The following is a 22,449-nucleotide window of genomic DNA, read 5'->3' as shown; positions in this document are numbered from 1 at the left end:
TCGAGATGAGCGCGTGCGCCGCATCCCGCAATCCCGCAGAGGCCACCCGGCGGTTAATTTGTTTTGATTATGTAAACAGCACGTGATGTGACATAAGCAGATCAGACTGACTTGAGCTGGAGCTGGAGCTGCTCGCGTCTGTTAGGAACAAGTGCAGGTATTATTGCATGATGCATTGCGTGAGAAAGCAGAGTCGAGCATTTTATAATTGATCAATTGTGTGTGCAGAAATGCTGCTCTCGTCAGTTCCTCTCTTCCTCGAGCTCCTCGCCTTCCGCATCGTCAATGCTCTGATCACGACCACGTACTTCCAGCCAGACGAGTTCTGGCAGAGCTTAGAGCCCGCCCATCTCGCGGTTTTCAGATACGGATACCTGACGTGGGAGTGGCGGAGTGCGCTTCGCAGTTTTGCGCATCCGTTGATATTTACAGTCATCTACCAGGTCTCGGAGTGGCTCGATCTTGGAGCTGCGGGTGTGGTATGTCAATCTTGGATGGATCGCGTCAACCGCTCGCTGCCTCTGTCATTCTTACTTACAATTAGTAGATCTATGGACCAAAGGTAGTCCAGGCCGTGTTTGCAGCATTGTCAGACTACGCGACCTACAAACTCGCCAATCGACTTTACGGCGACCGGATAGCGCGTATAACCCTGTTCTGCACGATAACCTCGGTCTTCAATTTCTTTGTCTCCGTCCGGACTTTTTCCAATTCACTCGAGTCTACAATCTGTGTCTGCGCTTTGAATTTTTGGCCGCTGAAGGAGAGCGCTGGTCCGAATGTTATGAGGTATGTGGATCGATCTAAACTCATCATTGAGACGATATATGCTAATGGTTGTTGCTAGGCGCTACTTCTTTGCGTTGGTTCTCGCCGCCATTGCTTGTGTTCTCAGACCGACAAACGTGCTTATCTGGATGTATCTCGGTGCAGTTCTCATATATAAACAGCCGTCGGCCAGACTGATTGTCATCGCCGTGCTGGTTGGGTAAGTTGTGTTGGATCTACAAAGCCAGAACGAGCGCTAACCATCTGTAATAGTACCTCGATCCTCGGATTCAACGCCAAGATTGACGCCTACTTTTACGGCGGGCCAGTCTTTCCGCTGCTCAATTTTCTAAAATTCAATGTCGTCGAGTCTCTGTCTTCGTTCTACGGAGTCAACGGCAAGCTATACTACCTCATCGAGGCACTTCCGCAGCTATTGATTCTGTTCACGCCGTTTGCTTTACATGGACTCTACCTTTGTCGATCGACCGTTCTTGCGCAGGCGTGTGTGTTTGTGATTGTTGCTTATAGTTTGATTGCGCACAAGGAAGTCCGGTTTATATTTCCGTTGCTGTCTGCTTTCCACATCTTCACCGCCGTCTCGATAGAGTCCCTGAGGATTCCGTACAAGCCTCGAGCCAAGACTGCCGCGCTAGTTCTGATAGCTGTGATTCATATTCCGTTTGCACTCTACATCACCATGGTGCACCAGCGAGGTGTCGTGGACGTGACAACATACATCAGAGAGAATCCGTCAGTAACTAGCGTGGGTTTCCTGATGCCGTGTCATTCTACCCCATGGATGAGCCATATGCACCGTCGAGATATCGACGCCTGGTTTCTGACATGCGAGCCGCCGCGCGGAAACGTCGAGCTGGAGACGTACATGGACGAGGCCGACATATTCTACGCGGATCCGGTTGAGTTTATCAGGACTAATTTCCCGCCGGTGACGCAGATACGCTCGAAGTATAAAGGTGCGCATCCAAAGTATTGGCCTAGCCACTTGGTCTTTTTTGAGGCGTTGAAGGAGAAGGTCGACGAGGCTCTTGGTGGGTCCGAGGATTATCTGGAGTGCGCCAGGTTTTTCAATAGTCATTTCCATGAGGACTACAGACGGAGAGGTGATGTTGTAGTATACTGCAGGCCGTAAGCTGCAGTAGTGTTATATAGGTGAAGTTGCATTTGCTATGTATTATAGATAAAAAGATTAAACGTATATATTTCGAAATTATACAATCAGAAACCAAACCGACACAATCGCATTAACCCCTTCCCCCTCCTATACCCCTGGCCATTACCAAAATACTTGATTAATCTCATGGCTGTCTGTACAATACAATCTCACTCTGCTTAAAGTATCTCCGCGAATCCTCATCGATAAGGACGAGCGACAGGAAGGTACGGGTGGAGAACTTCTTGTTGACGTCTCTGTAGGTAGGCGTGAGGTCGAAGCCGCCCAAGAACAGTCTTATTGGGATCGTCTCGCCGCGAACGGGAGCGCCGTCCATGATCTCGAACCGGACCAGGGTCTCGCTCTCGTTGTATTGGTTAGGCGGCGCGCCGGTGGTCTCGCGGCGGATAATAGAGAGCTCCATGTGTTTGATTTTCAGACGGACGAGGAGGAAGTAAATGCGGCCGACGATGACGTCCTTGAGATGGTAGCGGGATTTGGAGTACTCAAACTCAATGTGCAAGCAATCCTCGATACCGACGTCCATCTTTATCGAGCTGACGGTGTCTGGCGGGATGTTGAACGAGTGCACCCAGAGGTCCTTTTCGCGGATGACGTCTGCCATCCGGCGGCCGACGGTGACGCGGACAAAGTAGCGCAGACGGACGTTGATGCCGTTGTAGCTCTCGAACTGCTTCTCGACGTTGCGGAATTCGAATTCGTAGGTCTCTGGGTGCTGTAGTTCGCCAGGGGCGGCGAGTTCTTGGCCGAGAGTCAGAAAGTCGTAGGTGTTTCCTTTGTCCGAGAACATTTCTAGAGTGGCAAAGTCAGTCTTTGTTATACTTCCTCAATGTAGCTCTTTTCTCATGGCTGACGAACCGATTGTTCCAATAAACTGGACTTTAATTCCAATATGCTCGAGTCTGCGTCCATCCTTTGGTCTGACGATAACAGACCCCTTGACGGTCTCGCCGTCGACAAACAAGGGCACTTTCTCCTTCCGTCTTTTGTCGAGACGGACGTCGACGTGTTTCCGCTTGTCCTCGCTGTCTAGACGGATCTCGATGTCGAGAGGGGATTTGAAGAAGAGAGCCATTGTGGGAAGGTGTAGCGATAAGCGATGTGAACGTCGGCGGAGTCGGGCGGGCTGGTTTGCTGCTTGCGATTATAACCAGTCTAGTAAAGCTCTAGATTATAGCTAGTATTCCAACAGCGATATATCTCTTCACAGGCTGCTCTGTAGCTAATTGCTCTTGTCGAAGAGAGGAGGATATCGAGGCAATCAGCGAGCGGAAGTCTAAAGTCGAGATAACGAGCGTTTGGGTTTTTGCCTTTTGCGGGCACCTTCTCCGTCGGCCGGTCACGTTACCTTCAGACTGGCCATATCTCATCTCACTTCTCGACTCAGCAGCACTTGTTTTATAATGCGATGAGGTGGTATAGATTTGACTTGTAGCTATAGAAGGAGTGGAGGTTGTGTTTCTATTATTATCATTGTTGTTGTTGTTGTTCTGGAGGCTGGAGTGGTTGTAGAGTAAATGCATGTTTATTAGTACGAACCGGTCCAAGGCTATAAACAACAGACTAATATCACAATCAACAACTAACCACCCCACACATATTCTCACTAACATTATCTCCTGTATCTGCTCCTTTGCTTCAGTTGTAAACCAACTCCTCCACAAATCTGCACATCCAACACCGCGTCGAAGGCTCTCTTTGGGTTAGGTTCAGCGGCATTTACGGTCCCATCTTCTGAACACCAGCTCTTACTCAAGATCACAGCTGTCGCATATGACAACCACCCATGCTGCCATACACGATCGGCCAGGGCCTCGCCCCGTCAGCACTCTCCGGCACACCAGGCCAGTCGCCGCAGAAGTTCCTCAACGTGCCTTCGCTGCGGGAGCCGTCGACCGCCGCCGCGTCGTCGTCGTCCTCGGACGGCCTGCCGGCGAACGGGAACGGGAGCGGTGATCCGCAGCAGCTGGCGGTGCCGCAGATCAGCGTGGCAGGGGCGCCGTCGGAGTCGTCGTTGCTTGGGGAGTCTGTGGCGAGGAGTAGGAGGGGATCGCTTACGCCGTCGCTGAGACTTGAGACCGCGTCTATACGGCGGGAGGGGAGTCATAACTGGCAACTGCTGAATCATGCTCGGTGGGTTGCTGCTTGACTATTATAGTGGTTCACTTGTATTGTTTTACTGATATGATGTACAGGGACGTCGTGAGCCAGATCATCGACCAACTGACCGCCTTTCGAAAGTTCGAACGCGACGACGACGACACGCTCACCAGGATCGAGTCCGAGCTCGCGAGCCGGGCGCGCGAGGTCGAGGCGCATATTTCGCAGCTGAAGAAGATGCGCGAGCGGGTAGCGCATTACAACGGCGTGCTTGAGCAGGAGAACGTGCGGTCAAAGACAGAGTACGCGGTGAAGTTGCAGAAGATTGATGAGTTTTGTACAGAGCTGGACGTGGTCGCTGATCTCGAGCGGAGGTTGAAGAAGGCGACGGACCGGGTGGAGGATTATAAGAGTAGGATGGTGGATATTCGTAATGGGATCAAGAGTGAAAAGGAAAGGCTGATTGATTACGAGAGAAGGACTACTTGTAAGTCGCTTTTGAGCTGCGGTTGATTGCATGCACTGTGCTAACATATCTCATCCTTCTAGCTCAGCGAAGTATTCTTTGGAGCTGTTTGTCGGTGGGAGCACTTGCTTGTGGAGTCGGGTACTCGATATATTTGTACAAAGCAAGAATATAGCCTATTCTGAGTCTCCAGCATACAATATGTATACTTTGACAAGCTGCATGCACGAAGCACCGCGGTCCAGTGCCGATACCATTCCCTGAGCACTGCTGGGGGAGTATCGTCAGTCCTCGGCTTTGGCAGAGGATGAGTCTGCATTACAGCAGGCCTTGATTTGCCTCTATTCAATACCATTCCACCACCCACTCAGCACCAGCAGACCTCTCTCTGATTTCAACACACCTTCAATCACTTCTATCCTCTCCTCTTAACAAAGACGTAGACAAAGCCTCCGCTGGCTGGGAGGCGTGCGGCGGAGGAGCTGCCAAAGCTTAAACGACGAAGACATCGCAGAAGTTAAACCTTACACCTCCATCGCTCTCTCTTCCTCCTCCAAACACACCTCCCGGACTCAAACAAAGACACGGGAAGCAGGCACAACTCGCGTCGGAGCCAAATGCGTATGCTCTCAGGTGCGGTGAGCGCAGCGTCTGCGGGGCGGCGGGCGGGAAACTACCTTGTCCGCTGTACGCCTGGCTTATCGACCTTGCTCGTGCTTGCGCTCATTCTTTTCGCTCACGACAGTCTGCTGTTCATCGGGCTCACGTTGGTGCTCCATGTCTCTGTCGTGTCATTCACGGTCAGGTCGTGCTATGGCATGTATATCACCAGCAAGAGGACCGCGCTGGTGGCTGCAGAGAGTGCGAACAGCGCGCCAGGTACGCCAGGCACGAGGAAGAATGCGATACTCTGGAGCGACGAAGACGATTTGGAAAGCACAGGCGCCGAGAGCGAGAAAAGTGCTATCGTGTGCTGCGATGCAGGACGCGGTGATAGCTCAGATAGCTTATCATCTGGCACGGTGTTTGGGATAGACGACGAACTCCTCCTCCATGCTATCTTTCTTCCAAACTATAAAGAGTCTCTCGAGACCATGCGCGAGACTTTGAGCATGCTGGCGTGCCATGATCTGGCGCGCAGCTCCTACGATGTGAGTTCCAAAAAGTCAACTCTACGATGGCTGTCCCAGCTAACGAGATCAACCAGATATACCTGGCGATGGAAGAACACGAACCGAGCGCGGTCGAGAAAGCGACGACCCTGATCCGCGACTTTTCGCCCTACTTCCACCGAATCACATACACCCTCCACCCGCACTCCCTCCCCGGCGAAGCCCGCGGCAAGTCCTCAAACATCTCGTGGTCGACGCGCGCCGCGTCCAAGCACTACCGCTCCGAGTCGCGCACAAACGTGGTCTTCACAGTCATGGACGCCGACACGCATCTGCTGCCGCAGTACTTTGAGCAGATCTGCGTCGACTGCGCGACGAACCTCGAGCGCGCGAACACGTTCACGATGTACGTCCTGCCGATCGTGTTTGACCGCAACGCGAGCACCGTCTCGCCGATCGTGCGGTGCGCGGATATGCTCTGGTGCGCGGCGGGTATCTCGGCGCTGTACGATTGCTCGCAGGTGCGCACGCCGACGTCGGTGTACTCGATCACGATGACGCTCGCGCGGTACGTTGGTTTCTGGGATACCGGGCCTGGCGCGATCGGCGAGGACCTGCACATGTACCTCAAGTGCTATTTCAAGACCTGTGGGCGGCTGCGGTCGGTCTCGGTCTTCAGCCCGGCGAGCCACTGTAACGTCGTGCATGAGAACTGGATGCCGCAGCTGAGTGTGCTGGAACGCTGGCGGCTGTCGTCTGTGGCGCGGTTTATGCAGGCATGTAGACATATGTGGGGGATAGTTGACTCGGGATACGCAATCAAGCAGACGCTCAGGACGCTGACCTTGGCCGGTCGTCAGAACCAGCTGGGCTCGTTTGAGTACTACGACCAGGATACGGAAAACAGCGATGCCGAGCTCGGGTCTGACGAGAAACTGCTCTCGATTGCGTCGAGTGTCAGGTACCCGTCTGCGACGCCGACCGCGTCCTCATCCGTCCCGGTATGGCGCACGATCGTCCTCCTGCACAGACTCTACGAAGCTCATTTCCTCCCGGTCCACTACTTCATCGACATCATGGCCTGCTCCGTCCTCCCCATCTTCACCACCGCAAACGACAGCACACACCTCCTCTTCCACGTCCTGCAATACACAAACTACCTCCGCACCGCCGCCTTCCTCGGCGTCGTCTTCCAACTCTTTCTCTACGAAAAATTCCACGCAACAGCAATCCGCCTCCGCCATAACCTAATCTCGACCGCGCTCACCTCGCCGGCCTCGCCAGACCTCATCAAGCGCTCGCTCTCACAGGTGGGTTTTGCGCCTCGCGGAGGACCTGCTTATCTGCTTGATTACGTCCTCTTTCCGGTCGCGGGCACGGTGTTTGGCGCGGTGCCGGCGATTAAGGCGCAGATCATGCAGTTGTGGAGTACCGAGTTTGTGTATCGCGTGTCGTCGAAGCCGCGGGCGCAGTAGTAGATTAGATTCTTGACTGTATATAGATTGTGTTTGTGTATTTTTAGAACGCTTTTGGATTTATTGTTTGTGTTTGCACTCGGGTTCGGTTTAGGAGTGATAGAGTGCTCTGGCGAAGCAGATACAACTACACAGACTACTGCATAATGTTTAATAGGAAACGATAGCACACGAGCTTATATTTGAGGACGTCCTCCGGTATACACCAAACTCCCAATCCCAGGTTTACTAACCACAAGCGCCTGCTCGATATCCTCGTCCGAGATCCCCGGGAACCGCACCTTATAATACTGCTCTCTCAGCGCGGCGTTCAGCTTCTCAGCCTTGTCGAGCGGCACGAGATGGACTGTGCATCCGCCCCAGCCAGCGCCGGTGACGCGCGATCCGGCGCTTCCGTTTGCGCGCGCGATGCTGCAGAGCGTGTTGAGTTCTGGACAGGACGAGTCGAAGAGGGTATCGAGCGATGCGTGGGACTGGTCCATAAGCGAGCCGAGGGAGGTGAAGATAGAGTCAGAGGAGGAGGGGGAGGAGGGCGGATGCAGCATTGTTGTAAGGTACTTTAGCACGCGGCCTGCTTCTTCGTAGACATGCAGCGCGCGGCCGTAGAGCTGCAGCTTTGAGAATCGGACGGGCGTCTTTGCGAGGAATTTTTGGTGGAGATCAGCGTCCGAGACGCCGAGCGCGGCGGCGGCTTGCTCTTTTGTGTAGCCGTCTTTGATCGTGAAGGTTTGTCTGACGAGCTCGGCCATCTCAGTAAGCCGCCTCGATCCCTCGTCGACGTCGCCGTCCCACGGCAACGCGCCTTCTTTCTTTGCGAAATAAGCCTCCATGAACCCGCGGAGCGTACCGGTGCCGATGCCCGAGTCCTGCGGAATGACGACGGCGTACTTGTGCGCAAGGATCTCAGCCGCGAGCGAGACCTCGACGACGCGCAGGTTGTAGTTTGTCGGCGCGGTGTCGTGCTTGTTTGCGTGGACGAGGGAGTTTGCGATGACGAACGAGAGCGGGGGCTGCGCGGCGGGGAACTTGAACGGCGTGCACCTGAGCTCGGGCTTGAATTGCACGTAGAGCGCGTGGTCTGGTTTGCCGTAGACGCTGGCGGACTGGTCCATGCCGCCGGAGAAGACGCCGAGGTGGCGCTCGGAGACGATCGCCATCGCGGTCAGCTCTTGCTTTGAGACTGAGGTCACGCCGTTGACGCGCAGGGTCGCGAGCGCGGCGGCGCAGATGAAGGCGGCGGAGGAGGATAGGCCTGAAGCGGCGGGGACGGTGCCGTCGACGACGATGTCCATGCCGAGCGGGACGACGGGCGCGGCAGGACCAGCGGCGGAGTTGAGGAACTCGTGCGCGACGAGATGGCCGCACTTGAAGTAGTCCGCCCAGCTGGAGTCTGCTTTGTCGACGACGACGAACGCGCCCGAGGCCGAGAGCGGGACGGTCGTCGGCGGGAATCTGGCGTCGGTGTTGGCGAGTCGGAGGCAGGCGTCGTTGTTCTTGCGGACGGCGATGACGATGTCGGATTCGATGGCCATCGGCAGGACCGAGAAGTAGCAGTAGTCGATGTGCTGGAGATCAGGTTGGGTTAGTAACGGCTGGCATAGGGCAGGGTGGAGCAGAGGAGACAAACCTCTCCGATCAGGTTCACGCGTCCGGGGCTGCGACTGAGGAATTCGGGCTCGGCGTTGTATTTGCTCGCGAAGCTGTCGAAGATGGCGGCGTAGCGCTCGCGCTGGTCGACGGAGGAGTAGATGTCATCGAGCGACGATACTTCGGGCACGAGCTCGTCCGCCATGGTGCCAGTGTCTGTCTATCGACGACGAGGAGAATTGTGTCTAAGAAGAGGATCTCGCTTTGTGGTGAAGATGAGGATTTCACATTTTGCGGAGGAGCGGGCGGTCGGTCAGCTGTTTGGCGGTTGCGCTTCGGCGCCGCATTGACGGTTAAGCGCGCAGGCCCGTGAGAATTGTGTTTATGGTTGATATTCAACTGTAGATATGATTAGAGTAAAAGTATTGTGTCTACTTGTATTAATGTCTATATCGTCTATCATGAATTGTATGCAGCGTCCCGGTTAAGCTGTGCAAAAGTTAGCAACGACCAAGCAAGCAGCACAATCAACAGTCTCAACTTACTCAGCATATACTTTGGCCCATCACCGCCTTCAGGACACTCCCAGTCAATGTCCTGGGTCGGCACCTTGATGTCGCATGTCTTGCAGTGGATACAGTTCTGTGAGTTGATCTGGAAGCGCACGCCTTCGGGCTTGGTTTCGTCGGGAACGTATTCGTACACGCCAGCGGGGCAGAACCGGTTCTCGACGCCTTGGTATTTCGGGAACGAGGCAGCGGTGTGCGCGTCCTAGAGTGTGTGTCAGAAGAAGTAAATGGTGTAGGAAGAGTTGAGAGGAGCATACCCAGTCTGCCACTTTAAGATGCACAGGCTCGTCCTCGTCATGCATGGTACCAGTCCGCGCGACCGAAGTCAGTAAATCAAAACTAACCACTCCATCCGGTTTCGGGTACTCGATCTTCTCAAACTGGTCCGCAGGCTTGGTCATCTCAGCGTCGGTGTGTCTGTGATGGAACGTCCACGGCACGCGACCCTTGAGCAGCATCGTGTCGAGGCCAGAGTACAGAATGCCGCCGTACATGCCCAGTTTATTATCGAACGACGGTCTGATATTGCGGACTTCGTAGAGCTCGTCGCGCACCCACGACTTTTCAAACGTCTTTTCGTAGGTTTCCAGCACAATCGGCGAGGTACTACTGCTTTCTGTCGAGTCAACGATGGCATCGAACGCACTCTCGGCGGCCATCATGCCGGATTTCATGGCTGTGTGCGTGCCCTTGATCTTCGGCACGTTGACGAAACCCGCAGAGCAGCCGATGAGGGCACCGCCTGGGAAGCTCAGCTTCGGGATAGATTGGTATCCTCCCTCGTTGAGCGCGCGCGCGCCGTAGGAGATGCATTTCCCGCCTTTGAGAACGGACTCGTAGAGCGGGTGGTGCTTCATTTTCTGGAATTCCCGGAACGGCGAGACCCATGGGTTTGCATAGTCGAGGCCGACGACGAGACCGACGCTGACGAGGCGCTCGCCAAAGTGGTACATGAATCCGCCGCCGTAGAGATCCTTGTTGAGGGGCCAGCCCATGGTATGCACGACCTCACCTTCTTTGAAATTTTCTTCAGGAACCTCCCATACCTCTTTAATGCCGAGGCCGTAGGTCTGCGGATCTTTGTCGCGCCGCAGGTCGAATTTCTTGATTGCCTTCTTTGTGAGCGAGCCGTGGCAGCCCTCGGCCAGCAAGGTGACTTTTGCGTGGAACTCCATTCCGCGCTGGAAACTGTCCTTTGGCAGACCTGATTTCGAGATGCCCATGTCGTTTGTGGCGATGCCGCGGACCGCGCCGGACTCGTCGTCGTACACGAGCTCGGAGACCGAGAAGCCGGGGTAGACTTCGACGCCGAGCTCTTCGGCTTTGGCGGCGAGCCACTTGACGACCTCGCTCAGGCTGACAATATAGTTTCCCTTGTTGTGCATCTGCGGCGGCTCGGGGATCGGGATCGCGTGGGTCGGGGTCAGGAACCGCATTTTCTCGCTCGTCACGGGCGTCAGTGGACTAGGTGGATCATCGCGCCAGTCCGGGATGAGCTCGTCTAGCGCGCGGGGCTCGACGACCGCGCCGGAGAGCGTGTGCGCGCCCATGTCGGGAGCCTTTTCGAGGAGCACGACGCGGACTTCGTTGCCGCGCTCGAGCTCGAGCTGCTTGAGTCTGATGGCGGCCGCGAGACCGGCCGGGCCGCCGCCGACGATGACGACGTCTGCTTCGTCGACGTCGCGGGGCTCGTTTAGGATCTCGAGCATTTCATCTGTGAGGGCGGACGAGGACGAGGAATCATTGCGGAGTCGCGTGGTGGAGTGGAATGAGCGGGAGAGGGAGCGGACGGGGATGGATGTGGGGTTCGGCGATGGGATGGGTCGTGAAGCGCGAAGGGTGGCGGAGGAGAGTGCGAGTGGTCTCTGAGAGGCTCTCAGAGCACGGACGAGGAGTCTCATGTTCAACGACACTATACCAAGGAATAAAAGCAGAATAACAGGCTTCAACAACAAACAAAAGCCGTGAAGGAGGATGTTGAAGATGATCCCACAATCAATCAACGGCGCGGCTTATTTCAATTTTTTTTTTTATTTTCCGAGTTCGGTTACGTAATTGATTAGTTTTGAATTTGCCGAGGCTCGGCCAATAGCAGCCGGTTTATTTCATATTGCACGTGAAAGCCTTGTTGGTGCTGTTTGCTGTTATTTACTGTTGTTTGCTGCTATTTACTGGAATTTACTGTTATTTGAATGTGTTGGGGGTGAGCCCGCCCAGCTCTATTATTTATTAAAGAAAGACTATTATACAAAGAGAGAGAAAAGGAAAAGCTCATGAGGGCGGTAAGAGAGGGTTATGAGCCTTGTAGGAAAAGAACGAGAAACGCCGGATGAAAATGCAATCAAAAACATAAATGCTTAAAACTGGAAAAGAGCGACGCCGACAAGAGCAGCAAGAGTGCCGATGGTGTAGACGGAAGTGCGGAGGGTGCTGGACTGGCCCTCGAAGACGATGGGGGTGTGCGTCGCAGAAGGCAAGGTCTTGTTCTTGAGTGTCTTGGGCTGGCCGCCGGTGGGGACCGCGGTGGTGGGAGGCACCCAGGTCTTGGAGGACTCAACCGGCGCGGTCGACGACGGCTCGCTGGGAACGGTCGAGTTTCCGATCGGGACCGGCGTGGGCGTGGTCTTGGGGACCTTGCTGTGGTGGGTCTTGGACGAGGTGGCGGGCACCGTCGAGGTCGTCCAGGTCGATGACTCGGACGAAGGAGTGGGCGTCGACGAGGCCGGCTCGGAAGAGGTCCAGGTGGTCGAGGGGGTCGACGAGGGGACCTTGTGGTGAGTGGTCGACGAGACCGGGACCGAGGTGGTCTTCGAAGGCTTCTCAGGCTTCTCGGGCTTCTCGGGCTTCTCGGGCTTCTTGGGAAGCTCGGGCTTCTTAGGCTTGCCAGGCTTCTCAGGCTTGGGAATATCAGGAAGCTCAGGCTTCTTGGGCTTCTCAGGCTTCTCGGGCTTGGGAATATCGGGAAGCTCGGGCTTCTTAGGCTTCTCGGGCTTCTCGGGCTTCTCGGGCTTCTCGGGCTTCTCAGGCTTTTCGGGGATCTTGTCCTTAGGGTCGGGGATCTTGTCCTTAAAGTCAGGGATCTTGTCCTTGAAATCAGGGATCTTATCCTTGAAGTCAGGAATCTTATCCTTGAAATCAGGGATCTTGTCCTTCAGATCAGGAAGACCCTGGTTGTCGGCCTGGGTCTCGACGCCGGCGGCGACAGCGCCCGAGGCGGAGATGAGGAAGATGGCGGCGAGGAACTGCTTGGTGAATCTCATTGTGTATCGGTGTGGAGTGTATAGACGTGTATAAACTGTATGGGGGGAAAGAGAGGACTGGCGGGTGGGCGGGTGGTGAGCCCGTTTTTGTAGACGATCCATGACAAGGAGCGCCGGGAGGAGGGAGAAGGTAGAGAGCAGGAGAACAAGGGGCGCAGAGCCGAGACAAGGAGAGAGAGAAGGAGGGAGGGAAGCAGACGAGGAGCAGACAAGGAGCAGACGAGGAGCAGAAAGGAGCAGACAAGGAGACAAGGAGACTAAGGCACCGCATCACAGTCTTTGTGAGGACGAACAAGGGATCTAATGAAGAACGACCGAGAACCAGGAGGGTGGCCACGAACAGCAGAAATATGTGACAGCGAGCGACGCGCGATGCACGCGTCACGCCGGAACAGAGAGCGGGATAGAGAGCGGAACAGACAGGGATTGAGAAGAAGAAGAAGAAGAGGAGCAGAACAGAGATGGTATTGTAATTAGCAATAAACAGAGAATACAACAGCAATTGACTGCTAAAACAGAAGTCGGAAGTAAACAAAGAGCAAAGTGCGGTGTTGTTTACCCTTCGAAGGCTGCCAAAAGCGGCCGTCATCCCTGCGCACGAGCCTTGGCTGGGAGTATTTTGGTACTCATTACACCCCCCGTACTAATACTAAGCATCCGTACTCTCATCCCCACTTCAACTCCACTCACTCTTGCGGAATGCGGTCAGCTTGATTGTTTTTGTTCTCATCAACCAAATCGCTCCCTCCTCGTCCTCGTCAACGCTTCTTCCTCTCCTCCTCCTCCTCTGCTGCTCTTCCTCTTCTTCGCGGGATTCTCTCTGCTTTCTGCTCAGCAGCGTGTTCTCTGTTGGGCTATTCCTGCTCTCCTCCTCACAACCTCCCCTCCGCATCCCTCCGCATCCCCTAATCATCCTGATCTCATCAGTCCCCCTTTCCTCCCTCCTCCATCCTCCTCCCTCCTCCTCCTGCCCTGCCTTCTCACGCTGCTGCTCTGCACATGCTGCTCCTTTGAATCTCTCCTTCCACTTGTTCACTTCAACCACCCCCTCTTCTCTCATCCCCCGCGGCCCTCATGGCTGCCGTGCAGACCGCCACCGCTCCCTCAGACATGGCAACAACAATGTACCCCGGCGCCGCCGTCGTCGACATGCGGCCCGTAGGCAAAGAGGCCGTCAAGTTTGGTAATTACATGCTCGGCACAACCCTCGGCGAAGGAGAGTTCGGCAAGGTCAAACTTGGCTGGAGACGCGACGGCAAGCACCCCTCTGAGGTATCATATCTTCCCCCTGCTCTTCTCCTACCATACACGCGTCACGCGACGCAAACGCGCCCTCTCTCAATTCTATTCTTGCTAAACACATCTCTGCAGGTCGCCGTCAAGCTCATTAAGAAAGAAAACATCCCTCCCATGTCGAATCGCGAAGCAAAGTTCCAGCGCGAAATCATCGTCCTCCGTCACCTCCGTCATCCCAACCTCGTCCGGCTACAGGAAATCATCCAGAACGAAAAATACATCGGCATCGTGCTCGAATACGCCTCCGGCGGTGAGCTGTTTGAGTACATCCTGCAAAATAAATACCTCAAAGACTCGTCGGCATGCAGACTCTTTGCCCAGCTCATCTCCGGCGTCGATTACCTGCACTCAAAGGGTATCGTGCACCGTGATCTCAAGCTCGAGAATCTGTTGCTCGACAAGCACAAAAACATCATCATCACCGATTTCGGCTTTGCAAACGTCTTCAACCCCGACGACGTCGTCTCTGGTATTCCCAACGCCGATCTCATGAGCACCAGCTGTGGCTCGCCTTGCTATGCCGCTCCTGAGCTCGTCGTTAGTGATTCAAAGTATTCTGGGAGGAAAGTTGATGTCTGGAGTTGTGGTGTTATTTTGGTAGGTTCTTTATTACTTTCATACTGCCCATAACATTACTAACACACCTAGTACGCAATGCTTGCTGGCTACCTCCCCTTCGACGACGACCCGCAAAATCCCAACGGATCAAACATCACCCAACTCTACCACTACATCACGACCACGCCGCTGACATTCCCAGACTACGTCAAGCCCATGCCGCGTGATCTTCTGCGACGGATCCTGGTCCCGAACCCAGACAAGCGAGCCGATCTGCTCGAAGTCCGCGCGCACTCCTGGCTGCTTCCTTACGCCAAGTTCTTGTCCGTCAAGCCCAAGGAATGGGAAAGTATGCTTTCGTCGATGCCGGACGGCGAGCAGCAGCAGCAACGCGTCATTCGCGCCACGAGACAGTCAACCACCCCTGGCATTCCGCGGTCGATGAGCGCGAGAGATAACCACCGGTACTCGTCTGTCGAGCCGTCCATGAGCGCCGGCCACAGGCGGAACCAGTCTACCGTTGGTGCTGACAGTAACAACAACAGCAGCAACAAGCGACGGTCGTACGCGCCCTCAACGGAACCTACCACCGGCTTCAGCACCTCGGCTTCGAATGCTCCGATTTCTGGTGCAGCAGCGTCTGCGCAGGACAATATTGAAAACGTCCAGAAGCAGCTTCATCAGACATCGCTGCAGTCAGCAAGCAAGCCATCTTCTGGCTCGTCGGCCTCTCAGAGCACACAGCAGGCGTCGAGCAGATACGAAAAGCGGCATACGATCCAGCTGGAGTATACCAAGCCGCCTACGTTCACTCCTCGCGCTATGATGGAGCCGGTCCGACCTGCTGTTGTTAACCAGCAGAAGCCACAGCATGCTGCGTCTGCACCTGCGCCTGCCGCTGAGATTCCAGAGAATGTTGCAGAGCAGCCAGTCGAGCAGTCGTCCGTCGTGGCGGAAGAGCTGCCGTCGCTGCAGCCGCCTCCGAGCGTCATCACGGAAACCATTCACGAAGACGAGGCCGAGACCTCTGCGGCGACTCCGGCTTCGCGAGGAGCAGCAGCAGGAGTCGTCCGTTCTCCGTCGTACACGCCGTCGTCGAGCGGGAACAAACGCAACAGTATACGGCTGTCGTCGGTCGACGAGCAGACCGCGTCGTCGCCGTCGTCATCCTCCCCGCGAAACAGCACGTACTCGCGCTTGCCGGTGCCTACCAAGCGTGCGAGACCGATGAGCATGCAGTATCTCCCCGCTTCGAGCATGCCGCCCAAGTCGGCGTCTACACCGAATGTGCCGGACCTGATGAAGCCACTGCCTCAATCGTTTGCGCCGGCGCCAACGTCTACTACAGCTGCTGCTGCTACGCCTAGCAGCACGCCCTCGAGATCCTCGATGGCAGCGGGCGGAAACGTGAAACCCGCGGGAGCGGCCTCGCACTCGGCTGCCACAGGATCTCCTCGGCGGCGCGAACGACCGCAGTCAATGTTCATCGCGTCGAGCTCGTCGTCGTTTCAGGCTGCGGCGCCGAAAGAGAGCTCGACTCCCAGTGCTGCTGCTGCCGCACCTTCTTCTGCTGCTGCTGCGGCGGCTACACCGTCGCGAGCGTATTCGACGTCGTCGGCGTCGTCGGCCGCGACGGCTGCCGCAGCTGCCGCATCACGAAAGTCGCAGGCGGGAAGTACCGCGCCGCCGCCGTCTGCAAGCGCAGGAGGAAACGCGCACCGCGGGCATCGTCGCGCACAGTCGAGTCTGAGCTACAACGCCGAGCGGTTTTTCGGGCGCATCAAGTCCTCGGCTTCGGGAGGAGGAAATGGAAATACCGGTGGTGGTTCGTCTACATCCGGCCACGCGCGAACGCCGTCGCAGGCGCAGGCTAAGGCGCGGCCTATGTCGGCGGTTGCTGGGTCGCCTAGAAAGCAGCAGGTTAAACCATCCGCTGCTGCTCCTGCTGCTACTGTGCCTTCGAGCAGCAGCACTACTAACAACACCAGCGACGCCGCGAAAATCAGCGCGAACGCCAAGAATTTCAATGCCGCAGCACATGAGGAAAAGAGACGATATGGCGGTACAGGCCCGGCGCGGAAAGTCATGGATTTTTTCAGACGGAGAGGGACTGCGCCTGCCAGTTAGTTACTGTTATTCTTTTTTTAGCTGATGAGGCAGTTTATGGTTGCGCGTCAAGGGATTATGAGCGAGAAAAGAAAAAAAAGAAAAAGCGTTGCAGTGTTGATTATTTTTATCGTCAGCGATGGTTTTTATTTGATTGATTTGATTTGATTGATTTGATCTGAGGTTTTAAAGAGTTGTGCGTTTTCTGTGCTTTTATATTATATCCTGATTTAGCATTCGGTTTGGGGATTTTACTATTTTATTACCATATCTATATATATATATACTGTGCTTTTTGTTTTGTTTATCGTTGTATCCATGTTTAATTACTTTTAGTGACAAGAGCGAAGAGAACAGCAGAATGAAAGACTGAAGATGTATACTATCTCAACTCCCTCAATTCTTTACAGCAAAACCACTTATCAACACGGTAAAACAACCGCCGACGACCGAATTGCATTTGCATTTGCTTTTGCTCTTATTGCAGTTGTTTCTTGTCTGCTGGTGTTTCAGGTTGATCAACCAACAAACCGCGGAGATCCGGACGAGAACTGACGCGATAAAAACGAGGGTTGTAAAGAAAGTTTATCGGTCGCTGGGCTTGGAACCTCCCAGCACCAGCACTATCGTCTGCGTCTGAGCATCGCGAGTGCTTGAGCAGATTGTGGAGCGTTGATTGATTGTGTTTGTTTGGTATTGAAGAGAGAGTGTTTGATTACTAGTCCAGCAAAGAGGTAGTTTTAGAATGGCGCTCGAATCCGAAATTTCAAAGCTCGCGCTCGGCGACGACGATGGTAAAGCACAGCAGCAGCCGATTGCCGAGCCGGGGACTGAATTATCCGTGGCTCAAGATGGCGATGAGAAGACAGAGGAGAAGAAAGAGGAGGAGGAATTGGTGGATCCGGCGGGATTGTCGAGTAGTTTTGATAAGTTGCTGTTTGAGTATTGCGAGTTGGTTGATACGTATCAGAGTTTACGGCTCCGGCTCAGTCATCTATTCGCTGAGGTGAGTTGTTCTTTCATCCTCTTATTTTTGTTTTCGCTCTTCTTCTGCGTACTCAATTGAGGAGGACGAGGAGGAGGTGGTGGTGGTGGGGAAGAGAAGACGAGGTGGTGCTGACTATGACTGCGATAGGGATTCCTGAATCTGGCACAGGCAAACTACGGCCGTTCCCGCGGCCATTTCGGACGCGACCAGTATCACGGAAACATGCACGCCTCCAGAATCCTGTACGTCTGTTCCTTTACTTTTTAAACCAGTGTGGGTGGTTGAGAAGGTAGATTGCAAAAAGAGAGTGAGGTTACTGACAAGCGCGCTGCAGAGAATTGACAGATAAGACGTTCACGCCGCTGTACGTCTCTTCTGAGACCAACGATCTCTCATACGTGGGCTTGAGTATGACAGACGCGGCCGTGCCGGCTGAGGATATGGCCGAGCTGGAGAAAAAGGAGAAGGAGAAGCGGGCAAAGCTGGAGGCTGCTGCTGCTGCTGCCGCTGCTGCTGCTGGGGAGTCGGCGCCGGCGGAGGAGAAGATTAAGGATTTGAAGGAGCAGGTGGGTGCGTCGGGCGCCGACACCTCAGCGACGACGAGACGCAGGAAAGGCGCGACGGAGCAATCAAAGGACGGAGAGAAGGAGGATGATGAGAAGAAAGAGAGTGTGGAGAAGAAGGAGACAGTTGCGAAACCGAAACTGCCGCTACGGATGGATCCGATTCGGTGGTTTGGCGTACTAGTCCCGCAGCAGCTGCGTCTGTCGCAGCGGTGTTTTGGAGAAGGTTAGTTTAGCCCCTTGTTTCTGTTTCTTTGTCTGTCTGATACTCTGAGGACTAACGAGTTGGGTAGCTACGGAGACGGTGGCGGAGTTGGTGTCTGTTTGTAACAGGATGGATGCGTTGGAGGGATACATTAGACAGGTGCGAAAGAGCTAGAGGGGGTATATAGAGAGTGTATTAATCATAGAACGCACATAGCAGGATTATTAAGACGATCGTCATGTCTACACGAGATCTAACCAGTTTACTCCCCGACAAACACAAACACAAAGACAAAGACAAAAAATGCAAATTCGTAAGTTCATAGAATAAGATGCTACCACCCGCCTCCGACGCCGTTGCCCGTAGCAGTAAAAGTCAAGAAATCGACCTCGACGCCGCAGTACTCGAGATACACCGTCCCCGAATCAGCATCGATCTCGTCGTCGTCAAACGCGGTCTGCAAGCTCTCCTGCAGCATCGCCGCGTCGCTCACGCTCTTGTTTGTTTGCAGCACGTCGAGCACGAGGATCTGTGCAAAGTCAAGGACTGTGGATGTGATGTTGAACGTGCTGCTGGTGCTGGTGAAGTCGTCGGTGTCGAAAGAGACAAGGGCGTTTTGCGATGAGCAGCCTACGTCGGCGTCGGTCAAGACGTCGTAGATTGTCGACGCGTTCAGGCTGATGTATGCAAAATACTCGTTATCGTCGTCAAGGACCTCCGCGATCGACGTCCCGAGCGTGACGTTCTTCCCGTCCGCGTCGGCGTCTGCGAGGGTGTACACGCTGCACGCGGTGCCGGAGGCGTATTGGCACACGTTTCCAGCAAAGTCATTTGTGCAGATGCAGACGCAGGTGAGGTTACGCACCGAGCTCACACCGTCGTTTTCGCAGGGCAGGATTTTGCGACAAATCGCGGTGCTGACGTCCGACGCCGACGGACTCGAGCTGCTGCTGGTGGATGTGGTGGAGGGCGAGAAAGGGTAGTGTGGTAAGGTGGAGGAGGTTGTGCTTGCTGAGCTGTCGGATGCGCGGTTCGCTTTGCGTTTTGCGGATATTTGGGTGGGGACGACGACGCAGACGATGATGACGACGACGAGGGCGAAGAGAATGAGGGCGAAGGCCCACCATGGCAGGCCGAGCACGCGCTTTCTGTTTTTGCGGGCGTAGGTTGGCGTGGGAGCTGTTGCTGCTGTTGCTGCTGTTGCTGCTGTGTTTTTTGGTTCTCCGTCGTTGAGGACCACGGGGGCTGTATTTCAGTCAGTTTGCTGTGTTGATGAGAAAAGACAAGAAGACTCACGCAGGGCTTTCCCGAGCACACTGCTCGTCATCCTCCGCACCCGTCGCCCTATCCCAGACGCACTCCGTCCCGGTCTCGCCTGGTCGATATTGAGCGGCGGCGGCCGTTTACTCCTAACAATCCCTGTCTTTGGCCGGTGTGATTTCTCAAGACTGAAGCCCGCCTGCTGCTGCTGCTGCTGTTGCTGTTGCTCCTGCGGTGGGTCGGAGACAGAGACAGGGGCAGAGGAGGCTCCGCGCGAGGGAAGAGGGGGCAGCGTGCGGTCGGATGACTGGCGGAGGGCGACGACGCGGGCGATGGCGGGTATTGGTAGTTCGAGAGAGGAAGAGAGTGAGGTTCTGTGGTGATCCTCCTGCACTTCCTCCTGCTGCTGGTGGTCGTCATCGGGGCTAGCTGCAGGGTCCTGCTCCTTGTCCTTGTCCTTGTCCTGTTCCTGCTGCTGTTCTTGCAAAGAAGCTGCGTCCATCCGCGCCTCTCATCTGCCGCAGACCGGTGTTGCTGAAGCCGCTGCTGCTGGTTACGCTCTCTCGCTCCAAGAGTCCTGTGCAGAACAAAGAGCAGCGAAAGCGCGGGAAGAAGGAAGGAAAAAACGCACGATGCGGTGGGTGCTGGGCCTCAGCCACGTGGCTCTGCACCCGACCCCTGGGCCTTGCAGTAGCGCGTGTGAAACAAAACCTTCGCGCGCGGTGGGTCTCCTTTAAGCGCCGCACTAGTCTCGTCTAAATTGAAGCTTACCTTTGTACGCGCATGCACTTATTTTTGCTCCTCCTCCTTCTACATCTGCCTCGAGACTGAAATAGATCCGGTGTATTGCTTCTTGTTCTATACTCAGCTTCTTCTTCTTTCTCTCTTCTCAAAACATCTACTTTTGCACCTCCGCAGCTGGCAACTCGCCGCGCACAGCCCCACTCCCCACCTCGCGCACTGCCACGCTCACCTTCAGATCGGCCGTGATATTGATCACAACCTCGACCTTCCCGCCCGCCTTCGTCCCCTTCACCACCGCCTCCGCCAGCTTCGTCGCCGGCTTCAGCACCTTCTCCCGCGTCTCCTCGTCCTCTTCGTCCGAGAACTCCTCCTCATCATCAAGGTCATCCTCCTCATCCTTATCCTCCTTTATGCTCTCGACCTTGCGCGTCACAATCTCCCGCTCGCCCTCGTAGATACCCACAAGAACGTCCCCGCCCTCAGCAGGCACCTCAAACACCGCAGAGTGTCGGATCGGCACCGCAGTATAGCTCTCCAGCACCGGCACAAACGACCCGTCCGCAGTCACCACGCCGACCGACTTGGCCAGGTGCGGCGCGTTCGCAACAAGCGGCTGCAGGCTCTCGTCGATGTCGCTCTGCTCAAAGCCCGCAATCAACGACGCCTGCACTGCCGCGCCGCGCGCAATCAGCTCGGCTGGGTTCAGCGCCTTGCCCGACGGCGACGCGACCTTGGTGGTCTCGGGAAAGATGGCCTCGATCCGGCTGAGGATCTTGGGCGTCTGCGCGCTGCCGCCGACGAGCACGACCTCGTCCACGTCCAGCACGTCCAGACCCGCCTTCTTCACCACGTCCTCGACCAGCGACACCGCGTTATCAAACTGCTTCCGCGCAAGCATCTCGAACCGGAGCCGGTTGATCGTCGAGTGGAAGTCGAAGCCGCCGGCAAGCGACTCGATCGAGATCGTCGACGAGTTGCTGTTGCTCAGCGTCTTGCGCGTCACCTCGCACTCGGCAATCAACTTGGCGATCGACCGCGCAGACTCCTTGCGCGGGTCGATCCCGTTCTTCTTCTCAAACTCCTTGGCGAAATGGTCCGCGAGCGTCTCGTCGAGGCTCGCGCCACCGAGCTCGTAGTTGTGCGCGGTCGCAAGCACAGTGTACATCCCTCCGCGCACCGCAATCACGGCCGCGTCCGAGCGCGTGTATCCAAAGTCGGCAACCACAACGATGCGGTCCTTGGGAAACGCGCCGTAAGTGACCGAGTCGTACGCAAGCAGCGCAGCAACGGGCTCCGACACGATCTGCATGACCGGAATGCCGGCCTCGGTCGCAATCTGCTTGAGCTCCTCGCGCTGCTTCTGGGTGAAATCCGTCGGGACAGTCAGCACCGCGCCCGTGACTGGCTTTCCCAAAAAGTCCTCGGCCGACTCGCGCAGTCTCCGCAGGTGGATCTGGGCAACTTCCTCGACGGAGAAAAATTTGGGCTCGGCGCCTTCTTCAGGAAGCACATCGAGCTGGTAGCCGACCTTGCCTGCGTTTTCAACCGGGTGCGCAGATCTGTGTGAGTACGTCGGGTCGATCTCGGAAAACTGCTTGCCAATGTAGTCGCGGAAGTTGGTCACCGTGTTTTTCGAGTTGCGGATCAGCTGCGCCTTTGCTTGCAGGCCGTGGTACTCGTCTTCCTTCACGTACGCCAGCGTCGACGGAATGCTTCGGTCTCCGTCCTGGTTTGCGATGATATCGACGTTTCCATCCTAGTCACGTCATGTTAGCAACGAACTCAAATCCAAACAAAGAAGACAGACAAATACATACAGAACCGGTGAAAGAAATCGACGAGTTTGCGTTTCCAAACGAAACGCCAATGACCGTCATGGCGCCATCGCCAGTTTGCTGTTCTTCCGACATTATATTACTTGTTCTTTTCTGTGTATATCTTTACTAAAAAGAAATAGTGTATGTAAAGCGCAGTACTGCTGGCTCTGTTTTGTATGAAGAATAGTAAACTGAAGAACTCGAAGAAGAGAAATTGAAGAAAAAAAAATCATAAAACTCTGTTTCTTCAGGGTGAAGAGATGGCATAAGTGTTGTGGATGAGTGTGCATGGGTCATGTGACTATGCGGCCTATCTCTGTATACTGAGTGCGATTTATTTACATTCTCTATTCTTGAGTTTGATTGAGACTGGCGCAAAT

At 55.2% G+C, this 22,449-nt stretch overlaps 11 protein-coding genes across 11 annotated transcripts; 5 read left to right on the top strand and 6 right to left on the bottom strand.

Annotated features, from left to right (window-relative positions):
- The first annotated feature begins 148 nt into the window (after positions 1–148).
- Positions 149–1,986, top strand: BZA70DRAFT_243973 (Alg9-like mannosyltransferase family-domain-containing protein). The gene is made up of 4 exons (XM_064910601.1): positions 149–479; positions 548–789; positions 848–988; positions 1,042–1,986. The coding sequence occupies exons 1-4, from the start codon at positions 231–233 to the stop codon at positions 1,919–1,921; spliced, it is 1,512 nt and encodes a 503-aa protein (XP_064770655.1). The 5' UTR covers positions 149–230; the 3' UTR covers positions 1,922–1,986.
- A 25-nt stretch (positions 1,987–2,011) lies between these two features.
- On the bottom strand, positions 2,012–3,293 carry BZA70DRAFT_20502 (vacuolar protein sorting-associated protein 26-domain-containing protein). The gene is made up of 2 exons (XM_064910158.1): positions 2,822–3,293; positions 2,012–2,755 (listed from the first exon to the last, which is right to left on the bottom strand). Exons 1-2 carry the CDS (start codon positions 3,036–3,038, stop codon positions 2,088–2,090), a joined length of 885 nt encoding a protein of 294 aa, XP_064770654.1. The 5' UTR covers positions 3,039–3,293; the 3' UTR covers positions 2,012–2,087.
- Positions 3,294–3,473: 180 nt separating this feature from the next.
- BZA70DRAFT_271791 (uncharacterized protein) lies at positions 3,474–4,991 on the top strand. The gene is made up of 3 exons (XM_064911539.1): positions 3,474–4,096; positions 4,159–4,550; positions 4,613–4,991. The coding sequence occupies exons 1-3, from the start codon at positions 3,750–3,752 to the stop codon at positions 4,702–4,704; spliced, it is 831 nt and encodes a 276-aa protein (XP_064770653.1). The 5' UTR covers positions 3,474–3,749; the 3' UTR covers positions 4,705–4,991.
- BZA70DRAFT_243969 (uncharacterized protein) lies at positions 4,992–7,279 on the top strand. The gene is made up of 2 exons (XM_064910600.1): positions 4,992–5,680; positions 5,737–7,279. Exons 1-2 carry the CDS (start codon positions 5,147–5,149, stop codon positions 7,114–7,116), a joined length of 1,914 nt encoding a protein of 637 aa, XP_064770652.1. The 5' UTR covers positions 4,992–5,146; the 3' UTR covers positions 7,117–7,279.
- Positions 7,280–9,092, bottom strand: BZA70DRAFT_271789 (ribosomal protein S5 domain 2-type protein). The gene is made up of 2 exons (XM_064911538.1): positions 8,744–9,092; positions 7,280–8,681 (listed from the first exon to the last, which is right to left on the bottom strand). Exons 1-2 carry the CDS (start codon positions 8,906–8,908, stop codon positions 7,293–7,295), a joined length of 1,554 nt encoding a protein of 517 aa, XP_064770651.1. The 5' UTR covers positions 8,909–9,092; the 3' UTR covers positions 7,280–7,292.
- Positions 9,093–11,247, bottom strand: BZA70DRAFT_271787 (uncharacterized protein). The gene is made up of 3 exons (XM_064911537.1): positions 9,530–11,247; positions 9,249–9,474; positions 9,093–9,192 (listed from the first exon to the last, which is right to left on the bottom strand). Exons 1-3 carry the CDS (start codon positions 11,171–11,173, stop codon positions 9,188–9,190), a joined length of 1,875 nt encoding a protein of 624 aa, XP_064770650.1. The 5' UTR covers positions 11,174–11,247; the 3' UTR covers positions 9,093–9,187.
- A 382-nt stretch (positions 11,248–11,629) lies between these two features.
- On the bottom strand, positions 11,630–12,532 carry BZA70DRAFT_264974 (uncharacterized protein; the record flags this gene model as incomplete). The annotated part of the gene is made up of 1 exon (XM_064910937.1): positions 11,630–12,532. The coding sequence occupies one exon, from the start codon at positions 12,530–12,532 to the stop codon at positions 11,630–11,632; it is 903 nt and encodes a 300-aa protein (XP_064770649.1).
- Positions 12,533–13,681: 1,149 nt separating this feature from the next.
- Positions 13,682–14,701, top strand: BZA70DRAFT_234603 (kinase-like domain-containing protein; the record flags this gene model as incomplete). The annotated part of the gene is made up of 3 exons (XM_064910303.1): positions 13,682–13,804; positions 13,904–14,425; positions 14,477–14,701. Coding segments are annotated over 3 exons (870 nt in total), but the record flags the coding sequence as incomplete, so codon positions are not given.
- Positions 14,702–17,142: 2,441 nt separating this feature from the next.
- On the top strand, positions 17,143–18,854 carry BZA70DRAFT_20412 (uncharacterized protein). The gene is made up of 4 exons (XM_064910150.1): positions 17,143–17,498; positions 17,628–17,722; positions 17,815–18,269; positions 18,337–18,854. The coding sequence occupies exons 1-4, from the start codon at positions 17,238–17,240 to the stop codon at positions 18,420–18,422; spliced, it is 897 nt and encodes a 298-aa protein (XP_064770647.1). The 5' UTR covers positions 17,143–17,237; the 3' UTR covers positions 18,423–18,854.
- Positions 18,442–20,197, bottom strand: BZA70DRAFT_271778 (uncharacterized protein). Its single transcript, XM_064911536.1, has 2 exons — positions 19,545–20,197; positions 18,442–19,493 (listed from the first exon to the last, which is right to left on the bottom strand). The coding sequence occupies exons 1-2, from the start codon at positions 20,008–20,010 to the stop codon at positions 18,583–18,585; spliced, it is 1,377 nt and encodes a 458-aa protein (XP_064770646.1). The 5' UTR covers positions 20,011–20,197; the 3' UTR covers positions 18,442–18,582.
- Positions 20,198–20,406: 209 nt separating this feature from the next.
- BZA70DRAFT_286966 (putative Hsp70 chaperone) lies at positions 20,407–22,162 on the bottom strand (the record flags this gene model as incomplete). Its single annotated transcript, XM_064913913.1, has 2 exons — positions 20,407–22,008; positions 22,070–22,162. 2 exons carry the CDS (start codon positions 22,160–22,162, stop codon positions 20,407–20,409), a joined length of 1,695 nt encoding a protein of 564 aa, XP_064770645.1.
- Between the last annotated feature and the right edge of the window lie 287 nt (positions 22,163–22,449).

The sequence above is a fragment of the Myxozyma melibiosi genome (assembly GCF_037950935.1).
Source record: "Myxozyma melibiosi strain Phaff 52-87 chromosome Unknown BZA70scaffold_1, whole genome shotgun sequence".
Lineage (NCBI taxonomy): Eukaryota > Fungi > Ascomycota > Lipomycetes > Lipomycetales > Lipomycetaceae > Myxozyma > Myxozyma melibiosi.
Note: the sequence above shows the minus strand (reverse complement) of the source record. Positions and strands in the feature narration are given on the sequence as shown.

Excerpts from the sequence above, each read along its gene's own strand:
- BZA70DRAFT_243973 (XM_064910601.1), top strand. The coding sequence starts at position 231 with ATGCTGCTCTCGTCAGTTCCTCTCTTCCTCGAGCTCCTCGCCTTCCGC. Across the intron at positions 480-547 it reads ATCTTGGAGCTGCGGGTGTG|ATCTATGGACCAAAGGTAGT; the intron begins GTATGTCAATCT and ends TACAATTAGTAG. Across the intron at positions 790-847 it reads GCTGGTCCGAATGTTATGAG|GCGCTACTTCTTTGCGTTGG; the intron begins GTATGTGGATCG and ends GGTTGTTGCTAG.
- BZA70DRAFT_20502 (XM_064910158.1), bottom strand. The coding sequence starts at position 3,038 with ATGGCTCTCTTCTTCAAATCCCCTCTCGACATCGAGATCCGTCTAGAC. Across the intron at positions 2,756-2,821 it reads CCAGTTTATTGGAACAATCG|AAATGTTCTCGGACAAAGGA; the intron begins GTTCGTCAGCCA and ends TTGCCACTCTAG.
- BZA70DRAFT_271791 (XM_064911539.1), top strand. The coding sequence starts at position 3,750 with ATGCTGCCATACACGATCGGCCAGGGCCTCGCCCCGTCAGCACTCTCC. Across the intron at positions 4,097-4,158 it reads CAACTGCTGAATCATGCTCG|GGACGTCGTGAGCCAGATCA; the intron begins GTGGGTTGCTGC and ends TATGATGTACAG. Across the intron at positions 4,551-4,612 it reads TTACGAGAGAAGGACTACTT|CTCAGCGAAGTATTCTTTGG; the intron begins GTAAGTCGCTTT and ends TCATCCTTCTAG.
- BZA70DRAFT_243969 (XM_064910600.1), top strand. The coding sequence starts at position 5,147 with ATGCGTATGCTCTCAGGTGCGGTGAGCGCAGCGTCTGCGGGGCGGCGG. Across the intron at positions 5,681-5,736 it reads TGGCGCGCAGCTCCTACGAT|ATATACCTGGCGATGGAAGA; the intron begins GTGAGTTCCAAA and ends GAGATCAACCAG.
- BZA70DRAFT_271789 (XM_064911538.1), bottom strand. The coding sequence starts at position 8,908 with ATGGCGGACGAGCTCGTGCCCGAAGTATCGTCGCTCGATGACATCTAC. Across the intron at positions 8,682-8,743 it reads GCGTGAACCTGATCGGAGAG|CACATCGACTACTGCTACTT; the intron begins GTTTGTCTCCTC and ends CCTGATCTCCAG.
- BZA70DRAFT_271787 (XM_064911537.1), bottom strand. The coding sequence starts at position 11,173 with ATGAGACTCCTCGTCCGTGCTCTGAGAGCCTCTCAGAGACCACTCGCA. Across the intron at positions 9,475-9,529 it reads ATCTTAAAGTGGCAGACTGG|GACGCGCACACCGCTGCCTC; the intron begins GTATGCTCCTCT and ends CACACACTCTAG.
- BZA70DRAFT_20412 (XM_064910150.1), top strand. The coding sequence starts at position 17,238 with ATGGCGCTCGAATCCGAAATTTCAAAGCTCGCGCTCGGCGACGACGAT. Across the intron at positions 17,723-17,814 it reads ATGCACGCCTCCAGAATCCT|AGAATTGACAGATAAGACGT; the intron begins GTACGTCTGTTC and ends AGCGCGCTGCAG. Across the intron at positions 18,270-18,336 it reads GCAGCGGTGTTTTGGAGAAG|CTACGGAGACGGTGGCGGAG; the intron begins GTTAGTTTAGCC and ends CGAGTTGGGTAG.
- BZA70DRAFT_271778 (XM_064911536.1), bottom strand. The coding sequence starts at position 20,010 with ATGGACGCAGCTTCTTTGCAAGAACAGCAGCAGGAACAGGACAAGGAC. Across the intron at positions 19,494-19,544 it reads TGTGCTCGGGAAAGCCCTGC|CCCCCGTGGTCCTCAACGAC; the intron begins GTGAGTCTTCTT and ends ACTGAAATACAG.